At 39.9% G+C, this 23823-nt stretch overlaps 1 protein-coding gene across 5 annotated transcripts in view; it reads right to left on the reverse strand.

Annotated features, from left to right (window-relative positions):
- EPHA3 (EPH receptor A3) overlaps nucleotides 1-10958 on the reverse strand; it is a 300525-nt gene extending 289567 nt beyond the window's left edge. For 2 of the 5 annotated variants that reach the window (XM_084638604.1, XM_084638603.1), the window contains exon 1: nucleotides 10739-10955. In XM_084638604.1, the coding sequence (XP_084494730.1) occupies nucleotides 10739-10826 (88 nt within the window). In that variant the 5' untranslated portion in view covers nucleotides 10827-10955. Of the gene's footprint in view, nucleotides 1-10738 lie in introns of all 5 variants that reach the window. The other 3 variants (XM_084638606.1, XM_084638607.1, XM_084638605.1) reach the window with 2 other exon arrangements.
- Nucleotides 10959-23823: the final 12865 nt, after the last annotated feature.

Raw genomic sequence — 23823 nt, forward strand, 5'->3', positions numbered from 1 at the left:
TTTGGAAACAAGAATTAAAGTTACTAAAATTTTGTTACTGCAAAACGTAGAGAGCTCACTGCATGCTAAAATACTTTCCCCCTCATCTCAGTGGGGGGGGGGGAGAGTGTTCAGAGGATAGCCATGAGATGCAAAATAGTTTGATGTATAAACTAATCTATTTTGAGCATGATCCTACAGAGTGCCAAATGCCCTCAAATTCCCATTGAACTCAGTGGTTCACAGAAAGACCATGCCCTATTTCTCCCAGGATAAAAGAAAAGGCACATGTAGTCATCTCTACTCAGAAAGCATCAACACTGAAATAGTAGATGTTTTGCCAGTCAGTAGAGAGCAGTTTTGGCAGAGTTACATGGTGGATTTTCTCACACCTGTCTGTGTTATTTTGACAATTTGCCTAGAAAATATTTTTATGTACGATCACCACCAGAAACATAAATTGATTTTTCTCAGTCTTAAACTCTTATACAAGAGGAGTACAGTGCTGTTAGTACTGTGTGTAACTCACTCTCCAATTGTATAAAAACACATCATTGGTGTGCTGGAACATAACATTTATCAAATGGGCCTAATAAAGTTTCCGTTTTATTAGCCTCCTATTTCCTGTAGAGTTGTTATGCTGCCAGTTCTTTTCATTACACCAGGAATATAAAAACTAAGAATGGATGAGCCTAATGAGGTCCAAACTGCAATGCAAACCTTCAACTTATTTTTGTGTAAAAATTACACTGATATAAACCAGGGTGATTTCAGAATCAGGTCCACATAACTAGGGAAGGTGTGAAATTAGGAAAAGGCAAGTTTACCCTTCTATAAGGACCAAACATTATGAAATGCCAAATGCCACACAACTGACTTCAATAGGAGCTGAAAACTTCCCAAAAGGGCCTCAGCACCTTGCACAATCAAGCCCTAAAATTCTTCCTGTGGCCATAGCCTGCACTCCCTACTTGAGATAACTTATGGAAATCAGTTGTATGAAACCTTGTATGAAACCAATAGGAGTTTTGTAGAATGGGTCTCTTTTTGGGTCTGATAAAGCTGGGATCTACAAAGGGCCCCATCCTTAGAGACGCTGAGCATCTCCAAGATGCTGTGTGCCTTCTACTGACTTCAATAGAGATTGAGGACACACAGCATAGCACCTCATAGGATGGGGCCCTTTGCATTAGATCACAATACTCTACCCATATCTGTTAAATATGTCAGCAACTCAAGAAACAGCACAATAGCCTCAGCCTCTAGAACTCTTGACAGCAGCAGATGCCATAGAAAGCAGAGATTTCATCAGGAGTAGCATTCACACCTAGAATGGTTCCCCAGATCATGGAAACTTTCCTTATTACTGCACTGCAAACACACTGAAGACCCTGATCCTAAGAGTCTTCAATGTGTACAACTCCCAGTGAAGTCAGTGGGAGTTTTAGGTAATCGGTCACTCTTTGATGTCAGAGTCTGTTGAGACAAGGACCAGAACCCAAATAACCAAATGTTTGTCAGCTAATAGGGCAAGTGACTGTTGAATCACACTGGCATTATTACAGATTTTAGAAGAAGTTGCTTTTCAAATTTTGCTTAGGCAAGAAAAAACCCTTACCATTTCTTTAAAAGCTCAGAAATTAGTAAGATCTATCTATGTATTAAACTATGTTCAGAGGGCCATCCAGACAAGTGCATCTCCCGTAATTTCATTAATCTCTTCTTCTCTTACAGATTGTTATGAAGGATAAACTTTTATGAACCAAACCTTTCAACTTGCACTGACATGTTTGAGCTCTTACCCAGTTACCCATATGTATAGAATATATCCATAGGGCAAATGGTTAAATGTTTTGGTGTGAATTGGGAGAACAACATGCTCATAGCATCAGAAAGCTCCAGAAGTGTCATGTTGAGGAAACCAAGATGTTAAAACCAGTTCTATTTTCCAATACACTGATGTCACCAATATGCTATTCTCATTGTTTGCTAGGTTCACTGAATTTATGGAGGTAATTAATGCAGAACATGTGTGCTGTGCTATCCACATGAAAAATGGAACTGCCCCGACTTAATTTGATGCCGTTCCAACCCAAACTTTGCTAACATTCTCTTGCTCCTTCCACATGTGAGAAATATAAATATTTATAGCAAAGAAAAGGTAAATGCTAATGTGGCTGTTGAATTCTCACCCGCCGACCCATCACAATTTCTCACAGACCTTAACCTTCTGCTTTGTCACCTCCAACCATTAGCCTCCCCCACACACCATAAGCTCCCAGTATTTCCTCATCGAGCAGCCCCTCCCTTCTCCAACTGAGCACATTCTTTGTGCATAAACCCCACTCTCTGCCACTCCTCTCTCCAGTCTTGAGTGCTAGGCTGGAACAGTTGAGTGTACTGCTGATAGAGTGCACTGTTTGAGTAGCGTACTCCGCCATGGCCCCCTCTGGGAAACCAGGGACCAAAGGTTCTCCATTCTGATTAGAAGTGTGTGGGTGAAAGGGAACGGGTAGGAGGTAAAAATCAAAATTTCCCACCCAAGATAAAAGAGGAAAGGGAATATGCCTTACCTTGCTTACCTGATCATGGTAGGGAGGTAAAGAATAAATAGGGATGGGAGAAATTATGGGGAAAAAGGAAGCAGCAAAGACAGGGATGGTGAAGAGGAGCAACTGAGGTTTGATGGAGAAGAAGAGGAGACTGAGGAGGTTTAGGTTCCCAAGATCAAGTTCTGACCTCAGAGTGAATGCCTTTTTTCCACAGCCTCTCTACCTTTTACTTCCCCTGGGTACTTCATCCCTCACCGGGACAAACACTCACTTCCTTTCACCTATTCTTTAACTGGGCTCGAGTAATGTTTGCGGGATTGGATCCTTACACTCCGAGACCTTATTTACCCCAAAACTTTGTAGCTGTAAGTTCTCCAGTAGTGCCCCTTGATGGATGATGACATCTGTGGCAACTACAGCATACACATGGATTGCATGTTTTTACCATCCTGTTATTTAAGTGTTAAATAGGGTGGTAAAAATGCCTGAACCCCATCTACACTGCAGCTTCCACATACTGGCACCTGTGGAGCTGTACTGCTGAAGAATCACAGCCATGAAGCTTGCTAATGTAAACAAAGCCTGAACATTTTTAGGAACCAGGAGACTGTCTTTATTTATGCCTTAATTCAGGATTGAGCGACACTGTGAGCACTGAATTAAGAATTATAATAATGCAGCTAATGAGAGACGGCTGTAGGGGTTATGTATTTATTGGATTTCAGCTCAGAACTTCCGCCACAAAAATAACTTCACTCCTTGTTATTTACTACTGGGCAAAGTCTGTGGGAAGCCTAAAAGTTGGGCGGTGAAGGAGATTTTGTGGTTTTAAAATTTCCAGTTCAGATAGTTATTCTCTTCCTTAGACATTTGCTATAAAACATTCTCTTTCCTGAAGTGAATAAATTCAAAACAAACTTTTCAATTAAGTACTTAAAAATCAGGGAGGCATTAGAGACCAGCTTTCTAGCAGTCTTTTCATTAATATTTTAACATGCGGACTTAGGTAACCTTTTTGTCCTCGCCATCAAGAGGTGGATATAAATATGGTGTGGGAAACAGGCTGGACAAAAAAAATAAATGCTTTCACTGTTCCCATAACATATTACATTCAACTGCCCTGACTGAACCTTATTCCGTAACATTCATCCCATTGTTTTCTTAATTGCTAGTAAGTTTCTACTACTGTTCGTTTTGTCTGCTATTATTCTTTCATCAATATTTTTCCAGCAGATTAATAGGATTTTCCCTCCATATTTTGCCTGAAACAGCAGGATACAGTAATTCAAGAAAAAAGGGAGGCTGGCAGTGAAGTTTCTACTTACAGTTTGTCTCATTTAATAACATCTCTGCAAGTTTAAGACTTTATTTGGTGTGGTTTCATTCATTCCAGCTGACAGTCTCTCAGGCTGGGGCTTAATTCTTTTGTCTCTCTCCCAACATTTTCTTTGAGACAGGATTATCTTTATTTCTAGTTCTTTATTTCTTTTAGTCACACCATTTATTACTGAGTTTCACAAGCAATCTGAAATCTTTGGGTCCTAGTTCTGATTTCACATTGGTTTCACACTGGTAAAAGAATTCCTTGAGCTGGGATTTTCAAGAACTCCGAACAGAGTTAGGTGCACAAGTTTCCTTGAAAGCTCATATGTCTTAGGTGCTTTTGAAAATCGTGTCCCATGAATTTCAATGAAGCAGCTCCTGAATTATACCAGCGCAAGATCAGATTGTGCCCTTTGAATCTGTCTTAAAAGTAGATTTATAAAGCAGTTTATAAAGTTTTGTTTATGATTTAGAATATAACTGCAGTTGACAACAATAGCTTTTATTTTTTTAAATGTATTTAATGTTTTTGGAAATAAAAATGGCTGTAACACTTTAATGGATTTTCAGTCAAACTGATAACTTTAAATGTGATTTTGCTGGTAAGTAAAGAAATTATGAAAATGCTGGAAACATTTCTATAGCAATAGATAGGAACTGAACAGGGAAAACTCTTTTTAACATGCATTACCTTACTCAACACCAGCTATCATTAGATCATAACATATGAGTGCTACTTGCTTAGTGCTATTTACTTTGGACTTTACTATTAAAGATCCCACAAGATTGTAGTTGAGAAATGTGGGTAGCAGAACACCCTTTCCTACATATTTTTGTCTTTATTTTCTCTGTACCATTGCTACCCTTTCCCCCTTGTAAATGCTTTCCAGCAGCCGAGCTTCTTTTCATAACTAACAGAGCTTTGGTAAAAAGTAAAATTGATATTGACTTTCCCAATGGAGAATCCCCACATCAATGCCCAGCGGAGCAACCAAATTCTGTCAGCTGGAATTGTGTCTCACAAGGTGAAGAACCTATTAGATACTTGTTCCTTGCCCGTGAACTTTTCCTAACATGCGTACCGCCTCCTCCTTGCCTGGTTAATTCAGTAGTTCAGGTGCCTATCTGATTTTCTAATAAATGTCACAATTCTGGTTCTGTAGAGCACAACTTTGAACTTTAGGAATTTTGAGGGATGTCACCCCTCCTCCAGAGGATTTCTTAAAGAAATCAAATGGCAGCCTAGGACACCATTATAACTGGATGAATAATAACCTATCGGATGCATAACAGAACTAGATCAGCCTCTGTTTAAAAGTCTGCAGATTGTACTCTCACATTTGGTAACAGCTCTGCAGTGACCCTCACTGGTGATAAAATCCAGATCTCTAAAAACAAAAAAGAACACCTGCATCTGTATTTCTAAACCTTTCATCAAATGGGGATTACAAGTACAAGAGTAGTTACATGCTTTCCTGGAAGAAAAGTTGTATATTTTAAAACAAAATCAAAAGCAAGCATACTGACTGCAAATTTGCTGAATTCAGCATTATTCCAAGGATAATAATTCCAAGGATGATAATTTTTTAAACAAATGCCAATATTTCTGTCAAATGTACGTGCAAATAAATTACAGTTATTCATGAAGCATCAAGAACTTGCAAAGATTTTACTGTAAATAACAGCCTAAACTTGATGTGTGTCATACATGTTTAAGATTTTCAGATAGCTGATGATCGAAAGCTTGTAGCTGCGTATGCTTTTTTAATACAGTGAAAATTTTAAAACACAATCTTTTACCTCTTTGGTTATTACTTTTATGTTAGCTTTGGGAGGAGGTTAGCCCTGTTGGGAAAAAATGTATATAAATAAATTCTGGGAAGAACCTTACATTTGGATATGGTTTGATTTTTTAAACATTTTAAGTAAATTTTTTGAGAAGCATCTTAATTTTTCCTTTTAACAATATTTTCATTATAATGTGCTAAATCAGGAAAGATTCAAAAGTGACAAACAGAAAAGGAAACAAATTATTCAAAATATTAAAACCTCTCAGTAAACACAGGCATACAAAATAACGAATCCACTGAACTTTTCCCCCCTGTAATACTGCATTTTACAAACACCATGGCGTGAATATTAAAGCATGCTCATTACTGGTCTGGTCATATAGCTAAGGATTAAAACACAGCAGCTTTGAATACGATACAGCTGTACAAAAAATAGCCCTTTAAACCTCACCAGTTTAAATCTTCCAAATTCCAACTTTAAAAAGACAATATATTTTTGTTAAAATTTCTACCTTTATAATTACACTTTTGCAATTATACTCACAAAATTAACAGCCGCTGAACTTTAAGTGCTTCAGGAATTATGCCACGATACATCAAAACTGGTCATGATCTAATAACAGCTGACACAGAGTAAGATAATGCTTGTTAAAAGGAGGAGTTTTCCCCATACAATTCCTTTTCACTGCTGTAGAAAAGTTTCCAGCACTTTCAATATTTCCTAATGTCACTAAAACAAAACATAAAAATGTTCTTGCAAAGTCAGTTGAACATGCCACTGCACATACAACACTGGCATTTTTAAAAAATGTAATAGCTGACATTGCTAGCAAACACATTAATATTAATAAGTCTTTGTAAACAGTAAATATTCACACCAATAAAACTATGTAATTTAATTGCTAAGTTATGCAAAGTTCCATTACGGTAATGAATGAGAAAAACATGAAACCTCATACACACTGGAAAGAGGGACTGATTACAAGTTGTTTACTGTTTACCAGAATGGAGACTATTTGTAACTCAGTACTGCAAACAGATTTACAATTTTGGTCCTCTTTTCAGCATCGTTTTCATAAGAAATTAATTTTATGCTAGATTGAGAAGTTACAAGAAGTTTCCTGTCTGCACAGTCAAAATATTATTGAAGCAATTCAGGTTGTCAGTAAAAGCTTAAACAAATTTGCTGATAATCCTGTTAATGACCCAGGTCAAGTGTTAACTGTTGTGGGTTATAAAACAGTGAAATTAAGGTTGCTGGTACCCTCAGGCAAATAGCATAGTTACTGAAAAGGATCAGAAAAAGCTATTAAATTACAGAATTGTATAACTCATTCAATTTCTGGATACTATATAAACTGTTTTGAAAGAAACTGCATCCCTCTAAGTGAAAAAGTGTAATCCTCCAAAAGTAAAAAAACTAGATCAAATTGAAATAATAGTGTCTGTGATTTCTATGCACCTTAAGCGCACAGCACATTCTCACCCTAAGGGTTTTCTGCTTGTGTGTTGAAAATAGATGTCAACCCTAAACTGGGGAATGATCCACTCATTCAGATGTTAATTCTTTCTGACATTTTCCTATTACTCCAAGAATGGTTCACACTTCACTACTGTACATTGATAAAGCCTCTTTCAGGACTACTGAGATAGTTTAAGAGCTAAGAAATGTGTGGTTTTTTTTAAAAAAAAGCCCAGTATGTGGCAGATTTCTTAAGAAACAAGTTTAACAAAAATTACCTGTTTCCATAAAAGAACAGGTTTTTTTTAAATAAAACTTTTGGTGATGGTGACAAGTATCATATGTTCCATCTCTCCTGCACAAAAACCCCCAAACTGGATTAAATAACTAAAAATGAAGTAGACCTACATATAACTATTACTACTGCTATTTTTCCTGCTGTTGCAGTGTTTGTATTGGCTGTAATGACCATATATTTTAAGCAACATTTTAGCACTAAAAATGCTTTCACAAAAATCTGCACAATTCTTCCAGATAAAATAAATCTGGTATATTTCTGGTTGTAGCCCACAACTACCTTCAATATGCCTAATGTACAGTAGCAGTTACATGTACTGTAAAGCAATTTTGATTGTGTTTCATCCTTTCTTAAAAGACTCGATGAGAAATTAATTGGTTAATCCACAGTAAGTTTTATACAACTCACATATGTTCTATTTATCTATCCACGTATCAAAACTGGTATACTCAGACACACCCCTTGACCAAATTCTTAGTTAAAATTCTTACAGTTTGTTCATTCTCACAATTGGAAAAAGAAAACTTTTCTAAATAATTACCATAAAATCATATAAACATACATTTCCCCTTAACTTCCTTTTTATTTGGAAGGGTGGGGTGCTGACCATGGAAATTTAGAGCAAAGGGGTGGGAAAGAAGAAAGGTGATCAGGAGAAGATTATTTCAAGAAAAAAAGAAAAAACCTTTTTGAACTTAGATTTTTAAAATGCATGTTGATAATAGATTGTCAAATGTGTGTGTGTGACTCATGTTAGCAAATTATAAAAACTCAAATTCTTAAATTCACTGTATCCATCTAAATATATGGTAAACAAATCAAAAATCTATTTCAAGCCTTCCGAAGTTACCACAAATATTAAATTGTTGGAAGTTAGTTTTATTTTTAGAAGAAACACCTAGTTTCCATTATGGGGAAGGAATATAAAAATAATACTCAATCTGGAAGATTAAGCACTGCTGTCCAATTTTGTTGTCGCTTCCGTTGGCTGTGCAGAAAACATTACATCTATTTCATACTGTATCTTGCACAAGATTTGTAAAGTAATGATAAAGAAAAAAAAACTAAAGTCAAACTGGAGGAGTCATAATGTACAACACTGTCTTATTAGAAGCTTCCTTGGACAGCTATACCTAGTACACATTTTTTATTGCATAGGAATTTTTTTCCCCACACTTTCCTTAATTTTTTAAATTAAATCTCAAAACCAGCAATTCTCAACAAAAAAAAATTAGTGATATTTTAGCAAACTTCAGTTCTCAAAATTCTTTTTGCCTTAATTATTATCTTCGTTTACATTATGTGTCTGCCTGCAAGTATCATGGAAGTGGAGCTGCTCTGCTTACTGCCTAACAGAACTACATACTTAGTGAAGAATCTTTTGTAATAAAAACACACACAGAAAGTAACCCCTGCGAACATGCTTGTTTTTATTAGCCAAAATCATTTGCGAAGGGTGACACTATTTATAAAATAGCGTGTTGCTGGAGAAAGGCTTAGCTGTGCACAACACTTTGAAAGTGTGTTCTATTAAATAACCTCTGAAGGATTCTCCATACAAAAAATATTTACACAGACTATATATATTACAGCTGTTCTATACTTTTTATGATAACATTATATAATTGACTCTTCCCAGCAATAAAAAGAGCTGATGTAAGAATTACTTGGATTTGTAAAGTTTTAATCTTTTTTTAATTGTTTTTTCCCCTTTACAGAAAAAAAATAGCTTTACACAATAATTGCCTTACCCCAAAAGCAGTTAGGGCGTCTCTCAGTTCATCACCATTACTTGGGCACCAAAAATAATTATCTTAATAGCTAATATATTTTCTTCTGTATACAAATGCTATATATCAAGCAGGTGTAGGTTTTGTACAATTGTTCGCTGTTAGAAGTTCTTCATCACCTTTTGACCTCTGGATTTTATAGATAAAAGTTGCTTTGGACACACTGATCCCAGAGGCTGTGTCCAGTGTCTTGTGGCACCACTTCTATTTATCCATGGGGAATGGCTAGCCATGTCTTTTTCAACTTAGATTTTAAATTAGCTTTCAAGACTGACTGTCCAATGGGTATAATTATTTTGCTGAAATTTGTGTATTTTAATCACATTCAATTTCACACATTAACTTAGCAAAAGCTAACAAGAACGATATGCCAATGCCTTGTTTAGGGATTTTTTTAAAAAGGTGACTATTCTGAATTAAAGCCTGAAATTAAATTGTTACAGCAATAAAAGTAGGTTATCTAAAAGGAGCAGTACCACTGGCTGCTTTTTATTACATTAAAAGTTTCTGAAATGAAATAAACCAAGACTCATCATATTACTATCATTATGCATATAAGCAGGGTTTGTGGTTTAGTTATCAGCAAGGAAATAATTCATGAAAAAGGACAGGTGCTGTAAGTTTTTTGTATTTTTTTTTAAAGATGCTGAGAAATTAGGTACATTAGATACAAAGAGAACATTAGGAAATTAAATGACTACTTTATAAATGAGTTATATTCCATGCATTAATTGTGAATAAACAGTAAGATCAATTTGATAATTGTGTAGCTGGGACGGCATTTAAAAATATAACCTCAAGGGAAGAAAACACAAAATTCTCTATACTTCTCTTTCCTTCCTTTTCTTTCCCAGTCTTTCCTTCCCTCCTTTATCCTTTGGGCTATCCAGCACAGAATATATACTTTTCATACACATCACTATATGCAGACAAGCACACTGGGCATTACTATCATGGTTCCCCTTAGCGTTACTTATGCTCATTATAACCTGTACCACGGAGCAGCCCATCACCTTGTGAGATGTAATATACAACTTCCACGTCGTCTGTGAAATCCGGCCACTACAGAAACACACGGATACGCGCTCTCTCTCTCTTCCATCTAACGACCAAACTCCCTTTACTTGTGTCATGGGTCACGGTCACCACCCAAACATGTCATGCTCCCCCCACCCCCACCGAGCTGCTCACACGAACAGAGCTACGTTTTCTTTTTTAAACTTTGCTATAAGACGACGACTGTGAAGAAAGCAACCTCCCCTTTGTATAAATTAACACACAGCCTTGTGTACACTGCTGTCCATTATGCATTGCAATTGAAAGTTATAATTGTTCCAGCTGCCACCATCTGATTTTGCAGGGTTTCTTTCACCACTCATTTGTTCAATCAAAGAAAATCTCAGTCCACCCGCTCAACAAACAGTTATCACGCTGGACCACCTTAAAAAAATGGTGCGGACCCGGTTTTAAACAGGATCCCAACGTTAAGAAAAAGGGAAAGTGTAGTCACCGCTGGGATCTCTATCTGTGCCTGGCTTACTTACCTTCGTTGGTAGGATGGAGAATCAGTTCCCCAACGCAGCTGAGCGCAGAGCAGATGAGAAGGAGGAGGATGGAGATGTGACAATCCATGTTGCTGGTGCAGAGGGCAGGGAGAGGAGCATATCTTCATGCAGCATGCCACTGATGTGAGAGCGCTGATTGCAGGAGAAGTTACCATGCTCCGCTTGCAGGCTGATGTCAAGTTTGACACTGGAGATAAGGAGGAGTCTGCTGAGCTGCCTTTCTGCAGGCTGCTTCAGAGGCAGCTCGCTGGGTCCTAGTGCACCCCTACACTTAAAAGTACAAAGGTAACACAGATCAAGAAGTGATCAAGTGGTCATCGTCCGGGCGGGGGGGGGGGGGGGGAGGAGGGAGGAGAGGAGGGAGGTGCAAAACTGGGAACCAAACTATAAGAAAAAAAATCTCAAACGTTATGAAAAAATGCAGCACCGGCTTCAATGTAGGTTGCTTTGTTTTAATGCTGTTTGCAACATCCTTCTCTGAAGAGATGGGAAAACATCTCACAAATGGGATGAGTGAGAAAGAGCAAACAGAGTGCAAAATAAAACTTGCCTCGGGCTCCAAGCCCTAGGATAATGAGCGGAAAGGCAAACTTCATCTGCAGGAGAAAATCAATCATACCTGTAATTTACAAAGGCTCATAGGAGCAGAGATGTTAGTCACCCTCCTTCAAAAATAATTGTTAAAGGTGGGTCAAAACTGCCTCCCACCCCAAACCATAATGCTACTTAGATCCCTAAGCACACCTGAGAAAAACCCTTGTCCCAGTCACACTTGCCTCTGCTTTTTAAAAGAACAAAGATCCCAGGTACATTTCCCAGGTAAAAGAGCCCCTCTTACCCTTCATTCACTTGCTGCCTGTCGGTTCTCAGGACCCTTTCCACTCCCCCTGAAGTCCCAGACCAATCTGGTTACAAATATTTGGGCCTTAAAGTTACACATTCAGAGTCCAGCATTCACACAAGCAGCTCCTTCATAACACCGTGTTCAGCTCCTTCACAGCTTCACACAGTGTGATCTTTCTGTGGTGCCACATGTAAAAATAAGCATAATACAAATCAAACACACACTATCTACTAATAAATCACAGGAGCAACCCCCTTCACATGCTGCATTAAGCAGCTCCTAGGGCCTCTGCAATAAAGGATGACATAATTCACATAGCTCAGGACTCTCAGTTCAACATTTCATCCATTTACAATCTGATAATATTCAATTACTGTTCTTTCCTGGGCTGAACACAATTGCAAAAGTAGTAATGCTATCAGAGCTCAATACTTCCATGGCAGAGTTATTATATAAATTGTCAATCTCATTCTTAATCCCTGTGCTGCCGAGGGTAATTGTAGCCTGTTCTGCTTCAGGAATTTTGTGATTTGGGGGCTAAGATAATTCATATCCCAATTACTATGTTCTCTTTGAGATAGCCTATGGAAACTACTGTGTATTAGCCCTTAGTCCCCCTATCCACAGCCCTGCTTGTTTTAGTGGCACTAAGGCTTTTGTGGCTTTCTGATCTATCAGAAGTTTCCACCCACAACATATCAATCAACTTTTTTTTTTAAAATGTCTGCTCTGTTTCCCTCATCATAGGCCCCAAATTAGGCCATCTCTGGATCTGCCAGAGGAGAGTTACAGGCAGCTCCTGCTAGGGCACATCAGTGCTACTCCATGTGTCTGCCAGAGGGGATCACTACAGAGCCACAATTTCTGAACCGTTTCATTTTGTGGATCACCTCTTTGGATTGACACACTCTTGTGGACACCTTTCCTCCCTGCCTTGGTTACTTAATCTCCCTATAGCAATTACAGAGCTTGTGCCAGCTCTGGAATTGTATACTTTTGGCAGGTCACCCTTTTGATTTCTTTTTGGACACAGCCCACATTGTCACTAGGTAGCCATCTTGTGGCCAAGGGAAGTGGGGGATTGAATGCACTTTTATTATTTGCACCAAGACTGTGTATCCATTTGCTTTGCATGTACATAGAAAGACACAGTCACTTCCCGGATGAGCCTGCAATCTAAACAGACAATAAAATAAAGAGAAAGGAAATATCCCCATTTTACAGATGTGGAACTAAAGCACAGAAAGATTAAGTTACTTGCCTAGAGTCACACAAGACATTGGTGGCAGAGCCAGTCTCAAGTCCCAATCCGGTACTTTAAGACACAGGGTCAACCCTCCGCTGATGTACACAGGTAAGTCAAGAAGCACAGATGTACGTCCCTGGGAGCTCCGCTGGTCACGGTTGTCAGCAAGATTCCCTGGCTACTGCTGTCTGTAGCACCCCTGGTTGCGTACATGGTGCAAACCCATGTTGGCTGTTAGGCAACACAGCACAAGAGCTGTAGAAAGAAGGAAATATCCTCAAAGAAGAGTGGGATGCAGTACTGCAGGTGGGGCACTCTCGGCCTTTTGCTTACAGTACACCTGGGCCTAACAGAAGCCATTTTTATCTGCCACAGTCCTTTGCCACTCCACTATGTGTTAGGTAAGTGTGCATGCAGAGTAGCTGGAGACAGCGAGGCACAAGGACAGGTAGTGAGCAGACTGGGATATACCTGGTCCTCTACCAGATCCATGGAGATAACACAGAAAAGGTAGCTTGGTTCTGCCCTCTTTCCTACCTCTCTCTAATTTTGGCATCATCCACAAATTTAACCAACTTCAGTTTACACCATGGAAATACACAAAATAGCCACACAGGATGCAAAAACCTGTGTTTGAGTTTTGTTTTATTTTGAAGAGGAGGGCAGTTCTTGAAAGCTGAATGGATTCTCTCTCCTTCTAGACCCTGAGTTGGGTGAATACCTCCAAACAATCCCTACACATTCACTCAGCTAAACATTCATCTCATTCCACTTGTGTTTCCACCACTTAGTAATCACTTTCTGGGAACCTTTTACTGAATGAACTAACCAGCAGGAATAAGCTTGGAAATAATGCATTTTAAGGCAGTATTTCCCAGAGTGTTCGACATTGTCCACATGCACCGGGAGACAGACTGACAGACCTCTAAATTGTTCTCCAGAATCTAAGCTTTCCAAAAGTAGCTGTCTCTAGCTGTTATGATCGCAAAGGGAGCCTTCAAAATATGGAGGGTAATTTATACAGAAATGTCTTCCTGAGTTTGCAGAGAGCCTATAACAATAGCTTTCAAGCAGTAGTTTCCTTAGTCATGGGTGTTTAATTTAAGGCCAATTATAATTTAAAATGTCAGTATTGTTAATTATTTCACTGCTCAAAGCATGTAAAAGAGGAGCAGAAGGATAATATTATGAATATCTATATCAGTGTTTCCCACAGTGGGGTTGGAGTGGGGGGTCATGGAAGATATATAAATTAAGAGATATATGGTATTGCCAAACTCAAACCTTCAAAAATCATGAGTCAGGATGTCCCCCCAAAATGAGAATTTTTTTAAATATATGTGGGGATAAGTTTTCTTTGACTTCTAGTTTCTGAGTATTTATGGTGCACTGGGGTCACATTTCCAGGGTTCCCCCCCCAAAAAAAAAGCTGTGAGTCTCATGCAGAATCTTGATTCCAGGAGTAAGGTGTTTAAGGGGAGGGGAACCCCTAAATATCAGGCAATACAATTATGAGAGTTGGCACCCCTGTAGGCTTTTATCATCAGACGATGGAATTGCAGGGAGTGCAATTGGTTTCATTTCGTTTAAGGGGCACAGCTTTCCAAATACTGAGAGTTACTATTTTAAGCAAATATCAGATATTATTCCTGGAAAACAAATTTTGGATTTGTATCCATATCTACAGTAGAAGACTTATGCAATCAGGAACACAATATCAAGTGAGACAATCCACTCAGATCCCATTTTGGATTTCATGTATTGACAAGGAATAAATCTCAGGTTAAGAATGATTAACATATATGATTCACAAACAGAAGGAAAGGTAAAACTTCTGTTCTTAATACAGTATATCAAAATGTATAGTCTGTACCGGTATTCTGTATAATCACAGAGTATACATGGCAAGATCTTCTCTCTAGCTTCCATAAAATCAATCTAGAGAATGACATAAGCGTGATTTACGGTTTTCTGCCAACATTATACTTTTTTTAAAATACATTAGAGATTAAAATCCTTCCTAAACACAAATTTTATCTCAGACATTTTTCTTTCCTAAACAAGAAAATGACACATTCTTGTAATAGGACGATGTGGGGTGGGGGGAGGAGGATTACTACACAAGGGCAGAGTGCTCTGGACCTCATGATCTCACACAAAATAGGAAAACAACTTTCTATCTGATGAAAAATATTACAGGATTATTAGAAATAACTACAGAAATAATCAATCACTTCATCCACTGGGACTATAAATCACAATCTGCTTCCAAAAAGGCTTTTTTAATGTCTATGGAGCTTGATTTGTACTTTTAATTAATTGTACCACACAAACTTGCATCTAATCTTAGAGATTTAAAATCAAAATAAATATCACTGTTTTTAAAGCACATAGTCAAATGTAAACTCAATTTTTGCAAAAGGTCTAACCAGTCTAGAAGACCTGAAACCCTCCATTTATGCATCTAATAGGTACAGCAGCACCCGTACAAACTTCTCCGTGATGCCCTGCCAATATGCTTGGCATCCTTGTGCTGATGGGATCATCTTTAAGGGTGACAGGATGCTTTTGCCTGCATGTTGCTTCAGTCTTCAACCTCTGTTGCTAATTCATGCCATTCCTGGGCGTATATTGTGAGGTGGATCCCTCGCCACCATAAGTTGGACCGACACCACCAGCTCATTAAACATAAGCCACATAGGGCCACATTTTCTTTAAAAAAAAAAAAAAAAAAAAACCCAAAACCCAAAAAACAAACAAACAAACAAAAAACCCCCACTGTACCCAGAATCAAGACCAGATTTTAAAAAGAGCTCAGTTTCCATTTAGGCACCAAAGTAAGTAGCCAGGTTTTTGTTTATTTTTAATTCAGCAGGTTGAATGTTCAACTGTCAACATTTTGGCCCTAAAGTTTCATAATGAGAACTGCTAGGTGCTGAGCCCTTCAGAACGTAGCTGTGACAGACTGAAAATATCCTGTAATATCCTGATCCAACATTCTGGAATTAAGATAAACTTTACTGAATTAAGGTGAATACCTTTGGGGTCCATTGTATTAAAATGTGATTGTGTACATGTTATTGTGGGATTGTATGTACCTTTTCTACTGGGGGGGGGCAAATATACTTCCTCTGTTAGAAACACTTTGAAGAGGAATGGATATATACTAGTTCAAACTGGATTTGCCACATAAATAGCCTGGTTTTAAACTGTCTCAGGCCCTCCTTCCTGATCCAGCAAATAGACAGGACCCTTGATCCAGAGAATGCTTCGGGTAAAGTTGGAAGGACTGGGCCTACTGAGGCCTCATAAGACTGGGTGCTTGTTTTGAGCTGAAACTGCGATGAACTTGCTACCACAAGGAATCCCCCTTGGGTGGGAAGTCTGAAGGATAGTTCCTCACAAAATCCTTGTCAGAGTTGCAGTGACCTCTGGTGAGCCTATTAGAATTAGGGTTGCCAACTTTCTACTTGCACAAAACTGAACACCCTTTTCCCCACCCCCTGCCCTTCTCCTCCTCCGAAGCCCTAAGCATGACCCGCTCCTTCTCAGAGGCCCTGACCCTCACTTCATTCCTCCCCCTCTGTCACTCGCTCTCCCCACCCTCTCACTCACTCACTTATTTTCACTGGGCTAGCTCAGGGGGCTGAGGTGCGGGAGGGGGTGGGGGTGAAGGCTTGGGTGGCGGGGGGGCATAGGATCTGGGGAGTGGCCAGAAAAGAGGAGTTCTGGTTGCATGAGGGGACTCTGGGGTGTGGCAGTGGGTTAAGGATGTGAGCAGGGGTGAGGGCTCTGGCTGAGGATGAGTGGTTTGGGGTGCAAGAAGGTGCTCCGGGCTAGGACCGAGGGGTTCAGAGGGCGGGAGGGAGATCAGGGCTGGGGCAGGAGGTTGGGGTGTGGGAGGGGGTCAGAGGTGCAGGCTCTGGATGACACGTACCTCAAGCAGCTTTTGGAAGCAGTGGCATGTTGCTTCTCCTGCTCCTGCTCCTATGCAAAGGTGGCTCTGCGTGCTGCCCTGTCCACAGGCGCCACCCCCACAGCTCCTATTGGCCGCAGTTCCCAGCCAATGAGAGCTGCAGAGCTGGTGCTTGAGGCAGGGGCAGTGTGCAGCGCCCCCTGGCTGCCCCTATACATAGGAGCCAGAAGGGGGACATGCCACTGCTTCTGGAAGCCATGCGGAGCCACAGCAGGCAGGGAGCCTACCTTTGCCCTGCTGCGCTGCCAACTGGACTTTTAACGGCCCGGTCAGGATCCCTTTTTGACCTGGTGTTCAGGTCGAAAACTGGACACTTGGCAACCCTAATTAGAATGCATGTACTTTTTAATTTTTTTAATATATTTCCTCTGTAATGCTTTTAAACTTAAGAATAAAAGAAGGCATGTATAAGAAGTGCTACATGGTACCTTTTATAACTGTAGCAATGACAACTGTTAACCAACTCTGAAGAGAAAGCAAGCAGCTGGCCTTGGAGAGCCTGTCTCTGCTGGGGATACCACAGTATAGGCAGGGAACTGTGCAGCCTGGAAATACCCCAGCCCAGTCAAAAGGAGATGGGTGCAGGTCTCCTCTATAGAGAGGCAATGGCTAGGTAGCTGGAAGTCTGAAAACAGGTGCCCTTGCGGGACCACTGTGGGAAAACACAGGTGCAATTGCCCTGAACTGTGACACTAGCCCCTCACATCAAATGGCAACAATCCACATCCACTCTTAGAACTGGTGACCAGGCAGGGAAAATCTGCATGTTTGATTACCATGCCCTGAGCCAGCCAGTCTATGGAATTGGTAATTTTAAGTACTGTATGGGAAATTCATTAAAGAAAGAAACACCTAAGGCTTTCCATGCTGTACAGTATTCACCAACATCATAACATTTCTCAAATGAATGCTAAGGAATAAGGGAAGTGATCTAATAAATAAAGAGGATGAATGAAGGATGAAAAGTTACTTGTTTTAAACTGAACTTCAACCATTTAATCAATTCTAACATAATTACTTGAAAATTCACAAAGACTATCTGATTAACTAGAGAGAAAGCAAAATTAATTCAGCTTTGAACAGCAACTTAGCTGCAATCTTAATTAAGGAACGGCTAGGTACAAATTCCATAACAAGAAAAACACGTGACTTAAAATGGCAATGGAATATATTAGGAAAGTATATGAAATGGAATTGCAATTAAGCTGGGCATTTTCTCCATAAAGGGTGAATCATTTGCTAAGTATGCAGTAAAAATGAGTGAGTACACACACTTATACTGACTTTACCTGAATTTATTTATTTCTAAACAAAAATGTATATTAGTCATAAAAGATAAGCTTTACTTGCAACTTTGCCAGTTTTCAGGGAACAGAAAAAATTAAGAGAAAAAAAGAATTACTGGTTTGTATGAACACTTGTGAAATACTAAGTAGAAATATATGCAAAGGGGGGAAAGTGTCATGGTAATAGGCACATGCATGCCAAGTTTCAACTTGGAAAATTATATGAATCCTAGAAAGTAAGGGGATGTTTAGAGGTACTGGTAGACCTCGAGACAAGAGTAGTGTGAATGATAGCACTACATTTTTGTAGGACTGGAGCAAATGTTCACAGGAGATTTCTCTTATAAAGAAAATGTCATCTCTTTCCACACTGGACATCAAAAGGTGAAATGATGTTCTGTTGCCTGTCATTCATTCCATTGCTTCCTTCCAAAGGATATTGTCAAGCTTAGGACCCAAATTTAGAGAGACTAAAAAATAAACATATCTCATGACACCATTCATACTCTCACTTTCTATTCTTACAGAAAGTGGGTGGGTAGAATTTAAATATTCACCTGAGCTTTTGGAACCAGGCTTTCACATAAGACTAAGATGCTTAATGCCTACTTTGCTTCAATCTCAACTAAAAGGGATAACACAATTCTTATTATTCTTAACATAATTAATGTTAATAACAAGGGGGAAGGAATGCAAGCCGGAATAGGGAAGAACAGGTTCAAGACTGTTTACGTAAGTTAGACATAGTCAACTTTGCAGGGCCTGATGAAATTCACCCGGGGGTACTTAAAGAACTAGATGAAACAATGTCGGAACTATTAGCGATTATCTTTGAGAACTCATGGACGACAGGTGAGGTCCCAGAGGACTGGCGAAGGACAGTCATAGTACCTATCTTTAACAAAGGGGAACAGAGAGAACCCAGGGAATTATAGATCAGTGAGTCTAACTTTCATAGCTGGAAAGATAGTGGAACACATTATTTCACAGTCAGTTTGTAAGCACCTAGAGGATAATAGGGTGACAGGTAATAGCCAACATGGATTTTGGGGAGGCAGGAATTAACCCCAGAATGAAAGACACACTCAGATGCACCATCAGTGACTGTCTGGGCAGCAACAGAACTCAGAAAACAGGACTATTCAGAGTTCCCTATGGGGAGTCACACATACAACCCCAGCAGCAGCACAATATGCCATGTCCCCAATGCTTAAATATACTGAGTAACACTATCTAACAACAAAGAGTCCAAACTACAGCCACCCTATGTCCATTTGTCCCAAAACAACATCCCTTTTGTCCCTGGTGGTCACTGATGGTTGGGTACAGTGTAAGCTCAGAGTGGTGGATCCCAGGCTCTGCCGTCTGTCCCTCTGCTTCTCATGGTTTTCTCCACTGAGTCCAATTCATTCTTCCAGCCTGGCTATGGCTGTGTCCCTGTGGCCTAGCCTCAGGTACTGGCTATGTTCAGCCCTGCATCCTACTGGAGCATATGCTCTCGACCAAGCTGGCAGCCTTCTCCCAGCATTGATCCTGTGCCAATCTATTGGCCTTGTACTGACCAGGTAGCTTGTCACCAATCCCCACCTTTACCTGGACAGGGCTGAGGCTCCTGGTCCACAGGAATATTCTTCTCCTCCAGTGACAAGTGGGTTGGCAACCAGAAGTCAGGAGTAGGATTTCTTCCATCCTTCAGACAACCAGGACTTAGGGGCAAGGGGCCAGCTCCACTCATTACATGTCCCTTACTCAATCCAGGCTCATGAGAGGTAGGCTGGGTCTTCATGCATATGTGAAGTGGGGACACCAGTATCACAAAAGAGCCTCAAGAGGCACTGTTTTGTCGAATGAAAGAAAAAGATGCCGAGAGATCACGTAGTGAAGGGTCTGCCTCTCCTCACTGATGGCAGGAGCAGAAGGACATGGCGCCCGAAAGTGTCGCACGCATAATTGTCGGAGAAAAATCTAAGGCCCAGTGGGCCCCTCTCTTCCCTGTGGCTAAGCTTTGAAACAGAGCTTGCAAGAAGACTTGGCTTTTGGAATGCATGCTCCCTTTGATGTTCTGCCCTGGTTAATGTTCAGTCAAGATAGAAACGCCAACCCCATTTAGAGTTAAGTTTTATGCAGTCCCAGAGAATTCCCTCAAAATACAGGATGAGACAAAAGCTGGGAATTGTTGAGAGAGATGGGAACACTATCCCTCATCATAAGGAGTATTCTCCTGGGCTGCCTATCCCAAAAGACCTATCTTAGGACAGCAGGTACAGAGGTTCAAGACCTCTATTTCTAGTGTACTATACATACAGAAAAAAAACATTACAACCTTTTTCCCGCCCTGTTCTGCTGAGAGAGAGTAGACTGGTAAACTTTCACTGCTATGCTATCCTATGCCCAGCCCTGAAAATCCTTACTTTTGCATGAAGTCTTTCCTGATGCAAGTAGTCCCCATGAAGTCAATGGGATTACTCACCTGAATAAGAGTTTGCAAAATTGGCTCTGTGCTGTCTCTTGAGCTGTCAACTAACCAAAGGTGAAAATGTATGCATGTTAGTAGTACGGTACCAAAAAAAATGTTGAAAGCCAAATTTACTAGTCATTTCTATCACTGACTTAAAATAAAGTTGTCAAAGAATGTCACTGAGACTGAATCTGTCATATTTCTGAGAGAGTGTTAAAGGGAGAAATCAAAATAATATCCATCTTCCAGAATCAGAATAGCTTCTGTGACAGACGTGGAGTGGCTATGTAATAACGTTATGAATACTGAGATGTAAGAATTTTATTAACCTGGTATGTGATCTGGGCAGGGAAGGGAAGTTATTGTCCGTTGGGATTATAAGGATGAGTTGCCTTCCCATCCTGTGCTGCTTCTGGGAGAGATGATGTTTGTAGCTGGCTGTGTGTTGGTTAGCCTATCAATTAAAAATTTGTGAGCCGAGTTTTTGGCTACTGGGGCCAAGTAGTTGCCTGCTTTGCTTCTTCCAAGATTGGCCTTGAATAATACAATTTTATGCCAGATGGTCTTCTGCTCCCTCTGCTTCCCCCCCCCCCCCCCAATGCTGCAAGGCACAGACAGGTGACTGCAAATTCCTTCCTCTACCATTACAGAGGAATTGGGTTTTTTAGAAGCCTCCACCCTTTAAGAGCTTGAGGGGAGTTCACAGCCCCTAAGTGTTTAAAAAAGCAATTGCTATGTGAATTAATTTTAACCAGTTTAAAACTAAATTAACAGATGTTAATAATGGCAATAGAGCTGAACTCTCAATGGACATACCACACCCACTGAAAGCATAGCATCAAATTCTGCTCTCAGTTGCAGCAGTGAAAATCCAGAGTGACCTTTGTTACCACAAGAATGGAGAAAGATTTCAGTCAAATCAGATTTTAAAAGCATTAGTCTGCTGTTTACCTCAGTAGCAGTACCAGTTCTGGCAGCTTTTTCAAAAACATTTTTTTTTTCTTAAATCTGACTGATACCACTGGTGAATTCCAAGTGGCTACAAGATTTACTGTTTCATCCCCTCCATGCACTCAAAGCCAGAACTAGTCTCCTATCTCTGAGCATTTGTGTTACTGGAGAAAGCAAAAATCTATTAAAAACACACAGTAACACCATCAAAAATATTGGTATCTTTCAGAAGTAAATGCAGGCACACACAAAGGTACAGACATAATGTTTTTATCAGCTTTCTGGCCTAGCCTCTAACAGTTTATGCAGTAGGCCTAATATTATTTGGGGACATTTACCAGTTTTCTTGGCTCTTTTGTCATTTTGTGCAATTTTTTTCTCCATAAACAACCTGCTTGTTTATTTTTATGGTGTCTCAATGTCCTGGAATGAAAGGCAAGATCTTTGTGTATTATTGGTACTGCCTGTTCTTCATAGATTGTCAATGCACCTCCAGTTCTTCCAATAGCAGTTTTTATTTTTATGTTGTCTATGTTTGCCATCAAATATTCACTTGCATGCGGATTCTCCACATATATTAAGCACCATTATATTCTTCAGGTTTCTAAAACTATTGGTTCCTCCCGGTACCAACTGGAGTTCTTTTTCAATTACTTTCTTTTCAGTCAGCAGCTGCTTGAAGTCTTGATTCTACTGTCTCAGAGCATCTTCCAGCTTCTTCACTTGGCTTCAGATTTCATCTTCACAACTTCATTTTTCATACCTTCACCTTTATCATCACATTCTAGATAATGCTGTTTGTAAAAGCCCAGAGATTCCCTATCCGCTTCTAATTCTAGTTAGAGTGCACTGTGGCTATGACAGGCCATGAACTCTCCTCCAATCACATAAATATATTGAGTTCCCTCTGAATCAGCATAGTCTTTCCTTGTAGTCATTGCCCGACAGACCTGCAATACACACCTTGGTTGTATGTATGTTTGCATTGTGCAGCATAGCAAATGTCTTCCCTTACCCTGACTTGAATTTTAAATCTGTTTATCTGGATGCAATGATGTATTTTTTTTCTATCTAGTATATTTTCTTGCCAAATTTATGGTGTTCTTCCCAAATGGTGATCAAGCCAAGAATCCTCATGGGTGGGATAACAACACACCACATATGAGTTTTTTAGAATCTTACATCTTGAAACTTGTCCTGATGTAACTATAGGTTTCCATGACTTTACCACACACACACACACTTTGCTCATAGAGTCACAGGCCTAGAGGATGTAGAACAAACAGTCTCATAACGTGTCCAATGTTAGTTCTGTCTTACTAAGAATTGCCTGGATGATAATGTTGCAAAATTTGCATCCTTTCACAATCCAAGCTGGCAAACTTGTTTGGGTGCACCAATCTTGCAATGTCTCACCTGATTTTTCTCTCACTTCCTGAAGACAATATGTTTTGTATACCATGTTGTTTTTTGGAGGGAAGAGTCCAGTCCGATCACTAAGAGATTTTCCAAAGCTATCTTCTCTTCCAGCTGCTGTGTAGCAGTGAATCATAAACGTACTTTACCTTCCCAGAGACAAGTGAGGTAATATCATTTATTGAACCAATTTCTGTTGGTGAAAGACACAAGCTTTCCAGCTACACAGAGCTCTTCTTCAGCTCTGGTAAAGGTATTCAGTGTGTCTAAGCGAAAAAGTGGGACAGATTGTTTAGTGTAGTTAACACCTACGGTGAGAAACTATTCAAGGCAAAGTGGCCTCTGCAGTCACAGGACAAAAAGGGGGATTACTGGGTTACAAATTGTTGTAAGAAGCCATAAATCCAGCGTCTTTATTAAAACCATAATTTTTAGTGTCTAGCAAAGTGATGAATTTAAGCGCCCAGGCTCATCTTTTGAAGTTGTTGTGCGGCTTTCCTCTGAGGATGAGAGGTCAGATATGGAGTAATCATTTTGTGAAAAGTGTTCGCCCACAGTTGACAGGGTGTTCTTGTCTTATCATTTTTCTGTGTGAGTTCATCTAAGAGCATAGTGATTGTCTGGTTTTACCCACATTGTTGTTGTTAGGCATTTAGTGCATTGGATAAGGACCCTGGATCTTGTAAGGTGTGTTGTGGAGGGGTACTGATCATCATAGCAGTGGAGATATATACCTGCAGGTTTTGCATCTCTTATGGCAGGATCTGGTGCTGGTTTGAGTCGGTGTGGCCTGGTGTGTGGGAAGCTTGCTTCTGACGATGAGCTTGCTGAGTCTGGGGTGTTTGAAGGCCAGAAGAGGGGGTTCAGGAAAGATTTCTTTCAGGATG

Source organism: Lepidochelys olivacea, assembly GCF_965140295.1.
Source record: "Lepidochelys olivacea isolate rLepOli2 genome assembly, chromosome: 1".
NCBI classification, from domain to species: Eukaryota; Metazoa; Chordata; order Testudines; family Cheloniidae; genus Lepidochelys; species Lepidochelys olivacea.